Below are 9,160 nucleotides of genomic sequence, written 5' to 3'. Positions count from 1 at the left end.
GTCAACCGATTTAATATTCACAGAGAATAATTCATTTTTTAAAGTCATAGCTGCAGTAACAACATTAGGCGGTCTAGTTATAATAGCCACCAGCCTACAGTCGAAGCGAAACATTTATTTTGTGAATTAGGTAGCTTTGCGTTACGCCACATTCGATGTGAGCCATCTATCTGTGATCAACCGGTTAACATTTGTGTGGCCTTAGATACTGAAATATGTTACGCCACTCTAGTTAGATGTAGATCGGCTTATTGTTAGTACTATGCAAATGCATCGATTGATTGAGATAGCAACGTATTTGTGGCTCATTATTTTTATCTATATAGAGGGCTGAAAGTAACAAGCTTCGGATATACTTTGTCTTTTTTTCCATGTTTTTACTATTAGCAATAAAAATTTGGTTCTAAACGGATTGTTTGTGTAATACCATTCTATAATTTAACTCCTGATTGCATAAATAACGATACTTTTACCCATATGTTTATTGAAATTATTCATATATATTACTACCTACTTACAAGCTTTCTTACTCATGTAATTTTGTACACAAATACAGTGTGCAAATTATATTATGATCTGATTTATGTTGTAAGTATAACATTTTAAGTAGTGTGAATTATAGACCTCACAATCAGTACAATCACCGTATAAGTAAAACGTGTTGTAGGTACCAGAATAACTTTGATTACGTTATCTGACCTCACCAAAAGGGCAAATACTATTAATGTATAATTATATACCTATTTTAGTAATTAGGCATCCTACACAATAGTAAACAAATTCAATATTGTATTGTAATATCGGTAGATACATGATAGGTAAATGAGATGGGACATTAAAAAATCATTGTTATAATATATCATGAACAATATGGAATACATATATATAAAGCAGCTGTTCCACTTCCGTAAGCAAGTAGCGATCAGTTATATTTGCGCGTGTTTTCTATTATTATAAAAAGTTCTCAGTGATATCAGCCACATAATAATGTAGGTAATAATCTACGAATATTTACCTACTGTGTTATACCGATTCGTAAAAGGTTCATTAAATTATACCACGTAAAAGCAGCTTTAGCACCTCTTTCAAAGATACTTTATCAAGCAGGTCACAACTATACTCAAGTGCATCCTAATTAATGATTAGTATAACTAAGCCGTCTGTGCAATGCGGTCAAGAAAACATGTAGTTTTGTTTACGCTAGTCGCTATGAACTTTATCGAACAGCCCGCACCAGAGGTCACCATCGAACAAGGGACTCTGAGTGGAAGGATAAGCGAAGATGGACTGATATTTGAATACCTGGGGATACCTTATGCGACTACTAATGAGAAGGCACGGTTCAAGGTAAAATTGATTATGCTATAGCTGGATTATTAGTAAGCCAAATTGGAAGTCTAGATTACTTCTAAATGTCTCCTCTATTCCTGTGTCGCTACCACCAGTTTGGTACTGACATAAATGCTATCGAGAACGTAACTTACTTTCTATGCATCTCGTTCGTATTGGCATATATGTGCGAGCAAGATGTACAGAAAGTAAATTACATATAGACGTTCTTCTTCTTCTTTTCGTGTCGAGGTTCCATTTTTTATACGATGGATGCCCAGTAGGCAGCGGTGTTGACAGCCCTGGCTGTCGCGTCCCTCAGATCCAGCTCCGAGCAGTGATATGGGCATGCGGGGCACGCCAGTAGATGTGCCATGGTTTGCGTTGCTGTGTCGCAGGTACACTATACTATATAGACGTTAGCGTATACATATTTATATTAGTTTCGACACGGAACTGTGAAAACTGGAACCGAATTCCCCAGTGACACATATTTACGTTTACTGATTTGTCTTCTCCATTCAGTTTATTAAGCAAGTAGGTAAAATTTCAAATAACATTCTTGTCAAGGTTTTGTTCTTGTAGTTTGTAGTTTGTAGATTTAGGCTCTCTCACATTTGGGATTTGAAACCAATCTTGTCTCCAACGCATGTCTGTTTATTATGTAAGTTCACTACGACTGTAAGTTTTGCAAAATTGTGTTGCTTTTGTAGGCTCCACTCCCACCACCAACATGGGAAGGAATTTTCAAAGCCACCGACGGCTCAACGGCATGTCCCCAGAATAATTTCATCGCCATCAGGGGTACAGAGGATTGTCTGAAGATCAACGTGTTCGTTCCAGCTTTTGCTACGAAACCTTTGCCAGTAATGATATTTGTTCACGGAGGGGCATTCTTCCTCGGAGACGGAGGAAAGATCTTTCTTGGACCAAAGTTTTTACTCAAACATGACGTCTTACTGGTTACCTTTAACTACAGAATAGGAGCTTTAGGGTTTTTATGCTTGGGTATCGAAGAAGCTCCAGGTAATGCAGGGCTGAAAGACCAGTTAGCTGCCTTACGATGGGTGAAGAGGAATATAAAGGCTTTTGGTGGTGATAGTGATAACGTAACAGTTTTCGGAGTAAGCGCTGGCGCAGCGTCTGTGTCGCTACTGATTGCTAGCGGCAAACTGGATGGCTTGGTCAAGAGAGCAATCCTTCAAAGTGGCTCCGCTCTTGCCCATTGGGCAATCACAAGGAAACCCTTATGGGTCGCAAATTATGTCCTGAAATCATTAGGGTATGACAATACCGAAGACCCGTATGAATTACACAGTATTTTAAATAGCATGACATACAAACAATTAGCTGCACTACCTCACGATAAACCTGTAGAACAATATCTTGATACACAACTCATTCATTTACCATGTATTGAAAAGACTTTTCCTGGTACTGAAGCTATTATAACTGACTATCCTTATAATCTTCTTAAAAGAAATCCACCAAATATATCAATTACTCATGGAACAACTGATCAAGAAGGTCTGTTTTTCATTTCGTACGATACCCTAGAAACAATTAATTATAGAAATGGAAAGTACTTGATGGCGAGCGATTTAGTGTTCCAAACTAATGAAGAAGCTACAAAAGTATCTAAGGAAATACAAGAATTTTATTTTCTTGATGAATCTATTACCATGAAAACTGCAATGAATTTATCAGAATTGTATAAGCACCTACACTTTGAAATGCCGAGTATTTTTGAGTCAGAAATTTTGGCTGAAGCAAGCAACTTTACGTTGTACAATTATTATTTCAAATACTCTGGAAACAGAAATTACCTAAAATTTGCTCTAGGTTATGATGAAGTAGATGGCGCGTGTCATGGAGATGACCTTTTGTACATCTTCGATGCTGTATTATGGCCTTTTAAGATAAATAAAGACGACAACCTTATGATTAGACGAATGACTACAATGTGGACAAATTTCGCGAAATATGGGTAAGTCATGCATCGGCCTAACTAATTTAGATTTTACATAATAAAATATTAGGTTAATCGAACCATACTGCATGCACACATTAAGATCCGGACGGATCCGAGTGGCTGGACAGCCCTTGAAAAACATAATTATTGGAACTGCCCATCAGGTTTTTAATTGAATTGATTTTATTCAGAATAATATTGTTAAAGTAGTATTAAATAAAACTTTGGCGTGACGAGAATAGGAAAACCTAGGATATAGAATTTCATAAGTCGAACAATTTCGTGAGCATTGCCTACGTGACAGCGAAGTACAACCACTGACCAATAAATCTAACGCAGATTGTAGCGAGCCAGTAGCGAGTAATGAAATTAAATTAAATTTTGTTGAAGAGGATTCAAATATAACCAAGATGATGCCGATTAATTGCAGAGCAGTATTAGCCGTTACACCACCGCAAATATAATTAAATATTATGTATTACCATTACAGGGACCCGACCCCTACTACTACAAAGGAGCTCCCTGTACGCTGGCTGCCAAGTAACAAAGAAAACTTAAGGTTTCTTAACATAGATAGTGATTTTGAGATGGCGAGCATTCCTAGTCCAGAGGCGTACGAAATGTGGAAAAATATATATCAAAAATATAGAAAGACTAGATTCTGATAGATAAAATTGTACGTCTGATAGATAATTTATCTACCAGAATGTAGTCTATTATAATAGTCTATTAGCCTTCTTGAGCTTACTGTGGGACTTAGTCAATCTGTGTAAGAATGTCCTATAATATTTATTTATTTATTTATTTATTTATTTATTATAATCCAAATTACATGCTTATTTTATGTGTGACGAATGATCAAACCGCAATACCAGACAGAATCTTTTTTAAGCTTTGATCTCCGCAGAAGACACAGGTGCGTTATTGTTTTGTACTGTCTTGGTGGTGATTTAATAAAGACAAATTTGGTAGGTTTGGTAGGTAATAATTTGTTAACATGTGTATAAGTTACACCCATATTAATACATGTACCTACGAACAAACTTCGGTTTTATCATCAAAGATGTATCTGTTTTTACGCAACAATATATTATTGTTTTGTGTAACGAGAACCATTTAGTTCTAGAAATCTCATTAAGATTGACGGATTGCTGAGATACAAGAATTTGATAACTGTAGTTTTACGATTGAAGTTGCTAACAACTCTGGGCGTAATCTCCTAAGAGAACATTAATTTTGGAATAAATACACTCCACTCCAATTTGCTAGCATTGGCAATTTGCCACTAAATATACCTAACTATAATAAGTAGGGATTCTGAAGGATTTTCGAGTCACAATATCTGAATGCATAATGAGTGAGATGTCATTTCTGAGAAGATATTCAAATATTTTCACAAAGTCAACACCCATGAAGAAAGCAAAAATTCTCTAAGAAAATTCAATTGAATCACTACAGTTTACTCAAGGGCTCTCACCCACTTGAAACGTATTCCAATTAATGTATTCAAAAGGTTGAAAGGGCCGTTGACTCGCAAAAGCATCTTATCTCTAAAGCCGGATCGTATTTTTTAGTACACTGGTAGGTGTAGGTGTATATAGGTACAATGTGGCTGTCCCTTGAGTTTGGATCCGACACATGTGGCATTAGAGTGGCTCTTAGTCGAATCTGTAAGGAGTCTAAAATATCAGACAATAGCGACCATAGTTATTCTGCTTTTTTGAGTTAATTTTGCGCAAAAGTACGGTTTCATTCGTTTCCCTAAAATATCAGAATATCGGACGTGTTCAGAATCGTAACAAATTACATATTTGATTTAAATTGCATTGCAATGTAAGAAGAGACCACGCACAAAACAATCGTATGAGCGAATATAGGACACCATGAATCTAATTATCTATACAATTTCTAGGTACCTGACCTTATGTAATCCATGTTTTAGTCGCAAGTAAAAGCAAGTCGAATATATGTTATATTTCAAAATAATATCCAAATATTATTGTACTGAAAATAATAGAAGGTTTTTAGAATGAAAATTAAAATAACACACTACAAAGCTTAGAACGTTTTCCAATCCTGCAAAACTTAGGTACCTAACAGAGTTCAATGGTATTTTTTTTATGACTTTTATAACATAATAGGTACCACGAATACATACGTATACTAAGTAAACAATGACAAACTAGCACTACCTGACTCTAATTATGTACACTTTAACAAAAGTTTAAGTAATAATCCAATTAAAGTATATAATAAGTTGACCAAAGATATACGGGAATGTGACGATATGAAATTATTTGACATGAAAGTGAAAGAATATTTTATAAATAGGCCATATTATTCTATTGACAAATATTTTGCTAATGTATTAAATTAACCTGACATTATCCATAATTATTATTATTTTCTTCTGTTTGTTTGTTTTACTTGTGTTGTTTATATTTAGTTTTATTCTTTGTATATATATTGTTGTGACTTTTTATTATAAGTGAAATTAACTGTATTTGCATGCATGCAACTGTGCTTATTTATAACAAATAAAATTTGATTGATTGATTGAAAATTAGAGGAAGAAAATATACCGTAACATTTACACGTGTCGCCAAGGTACTATGAGTTTATCTAACGATTGTATGTAAGGGTAGTTAGTATAAGCCAAAATAAATTAACCTTTATATGTTAACTAAAACATGACTTTTAATTTTTCTTATAAAAGTATTCAGCACGCAATATATCATTAGGATCATTACTTTTAATGTTACATTACGCGATGTCACAACTGTCACAAGTTCTTACGCAATATAGCCACGCGAAAATAAATTCAAAAATTAATTACACGCTGTTATTGTTCTTTTTAGCATTACAAAAAGATTACGCTTAGTCTTTGAATTGAAAAATGCTTTTTAAAAATCAGTTACTATTACTTATGAAAGCAAAATAATGTAAATAATCGTATTATGATTCATAATTGTTACATATTTGCCGTGACTTATTCAAAAGTGTTTCAAAATTCAATAAATTGACACGTTAAGATTGTTAACCGTTTTTCTAATGCTAAAAAGGAACTATAATTAAGGTTAATTTAAAAATTCCTATTAAATTTGTTTTATAGCTCTGAAACCTACGTCTCGTTTCAATTTATGGTTGTCTAAAAACGTACGCTGTATGTGTATATCCTCGCTCTACAAAATTGCACTGGTTTGCATACAAACCAAACACTTTGCAGATCCTTAGTTAAGGCGTTTGTCCAGCAGTGGACATAATGATGCAATTTTGTAGGCTCATATGACATGATTATGGATCAGCGAGAATTATCATTGAGGTTAATCTGTTACCCTTTAGAAATTTATTGTTTCGATGTAATCTAAAAGGTTAGTATGGCATTAAGTGATTACGCACGGAAACTACCTTGGCATAGAAGTTTTACACTATATAATTAACAAAAAAACCGGGCAAGTGCGAGTCGGACTCGCGCACGAAGGGTTCCGTACCATAATGCAAAAAAGGCAAAAAAAAACGGTCACCCATACAAGTACTGACCCCGCCCGACGTTGCTTAACTTCGGTCAAAAATCACGTTTGTTGTATGGGAGCCCCAGTTAAATCTTTATTTTATTCTGTTTTTAGTATTTGTTGTTATAGCGGTAACAGAAAAACATCATCTGTGAAAATTTCAACTGTCACGGTTCGTGAGATACAGCCTGGTGACAGACGGATGGACGGACGGACGGACAGCAGAGTCTTAGTAATAGGGTCCCGTTTTACCCTTTGGGTACGGAACCCTAATAAGTCGACTGGCGAGCTCTTGAGGATCACGCTCACGCTAGACCGGGCCGTGCTCGGGCCGGGCCGAGGCGCCCGATATGTCATTTTCTATGACGACCAATCGGTAATCACGGGGTACTTTCCATAGAAAATGAAGCGCCGGAAGTTCCGGCCCGGTCTAGCGGGAGTCATCCTTTATTCGTTTGCTCTACATTGTTATTATGTTAATGTATTTCGTACTTTAAGTATATATATGATTTTATTTAAGATGTGGCGTTGTTGTTACGTATAAAGTCAAAGTTAAAATTTACTTTATATTTAAATAGTTACACGTTATTTTATATAGATGGATCAACTTTCTTTATTCCCGTCAGCCATAAATATGTTAATAATGAACCACTACGGAAAGGGTTGCTGTGTGTATTTATATATTTGGTTATTTTAAATACCACAGAACAAGGGTTTTAAAAGGTAGGTACCCAGCAGCGGTATCATGGTAGCATTTTTGTCTCTTAATTGTCATGCCATGCGTCACTTTCGCACTTACGTATTTGTTCGAACGTGACACAGTAACCATGGCAAAGAGTGACAAGAACTATTACTTCTTCGGGTGTATTCAAACACTGGTTGTTTGCGGTTAAGAGGAAATACCAGCTGAGCCCCTTCTCAGATTTGAGAATTTAAGGTAAATATCTCCGTCGCGCTGATGGAGACGGCTCCTAAAATTAGTGCGATAAGGATATTGAACTTATATAAAAAAATATATTCATCTTGGGCCAAAATACAGGAAGGAAATTATCGAGAACGTTTGTATGGAAAAAATACCACTAATGTTTCCTCTTGAAGCCTCTAACTTTCGTTAGAATATAACCTTGAACAAAAGTTTGGAGAATTGTCCCCATTAGTCATTTAATTATTTATTGCTCAAATTTCCAGTACTTATTTAATTTCATAAATAATAAATTAGGACAGAATATTAATACCCTTCAATTCCCTCGAGGTAGTAGGTAAAATGACAATTTAATGAAAATACTTCACAGCATAACGAACGAGCCGCGAGGTAGGTAAGTTTATTTGACATTTTTCAATTCGTGCCGAACAAGACGTAAAAAAATATACCGCAGAGACGTCGGGCTCATGATAAAAAGTGTGCCAACAATTCACAGCCCAGTCCTAGACGCTTGAATAATATATTAAAACTAAGGGGAGGGGGTATCTAAGACACAGTCACATGTGAATTATGAAGTCACATTAAACAAAGGGAAACGTGAGCTAGTGCCCCATTTGGTATCTTTTGATTGCGTTTTGACAAATTTTAGCCAGGGTTAAACGGATATGCGTTTAGGGTCTGTCCTCCTAACAGAGTTTGTGAATTCGTTTTCCAGATATTTGTCTCTCAAACTAACTAATTGGTTTATTTGTAGTTTTTTGTACTTAAATTATTAGTAACTTACCTCAGAGTGCTGATATATTTTGGAGTTCTTAACTTGATAAATTAGTAATATATCGCACGTGTCGTAAATATATTTTCGTAAAGTAATAGCCAATAATGTTTCACCATTCCTTTTGTTTTTAATTACCTTTTTTAAGTGAAAATTACAGTAGCTTCCATAACTTTTTCATATGTGTATCTGTAGTGTATTTTTCATATGTGTATGTATCATAGGATAACATATATGTACGCATTCAAATTTAAATTAAAAATTTGTACCTAGATGTAAGTACGGAAAAGCGAGATTAAATTTGTGCTCACCGAATCGTAAGCCGAATAACTAGCAGTGAATTCTCACCGAGATGTATGGAAGATGAGCAGCGGCCTTAACCCGCGAGTCACTGACTCGCTGACCTACTCCGGAACATCTTCATTACATCATCGAGCGGTCATTGAACTTTACAACCGCTCTTCATTTGTTTACCTACTTCATATTTATAATGATGCGTTCGAATGAATGAATTGCTTACTAGCTTAAACTTTATTGCACTCAGCATTGACAGAGCTGTTGGCATTGATTGACAGTGTTTTAGATGTGTGTTTGTTTTGTACAAGGGAGTCAAGACTGTCGAGAGAGTAGAGAGTCTTCTGAAATATGAGAAT

The 9,160-nt window shown here is 35.3% G+C and overlaps 1 protein-coding gene across 1 annotated transcript; it reads left to right on the top strand.

Moving 5' to 3' along the window:
* The first annotated feature begins 1,146 nt into the window (after nucleotides 1-1,146).
* On the top strand, nucleotides 1,147-3,968 carry LOC134667872 (esterase FE4-like). Its single transcript, XM_063525266.1, has 3 exons — nucleotides 1,147-1,347; nucleotides 2,043-3,316; nucleotides 3,792-3,968. The coding sequence occupies exons 1-3, from the start codon at nucleotides 1,168-1,170 to the stop codon at nucleotides 3,964-3,966; spliced, it is 1,629 nt and encodes a 542-aa protein (XP_063381336.1). The 5' UTR covers nucleotides 1,147-1,167; the 3' UTR covers nucleotides 3,967-3,968.
* The last annotated feature ends 5,192 nt before the right edge of the window (nucleotides 3,969-9,160 follow it).

Source organism: Cydia fagiglandana, chromosome 10, assembly GCF_963556715.1.
Source record: "Cydia fagiglandana chromosome 10, ilCydFagi1.1, whole genome shotgun sequence".
Lineage (NCBI taxonomy): Eukaryota > Metazoa > Arthropoda > Insecta > Lepidoptera > Tortricidae > Cydia > Cydia fagiglandana.
The sequence above is the reverse complement of the archived record's forward strand: the minus strand, read 5'-3'. Positions and strand labels throughout refer to the sequence as shown.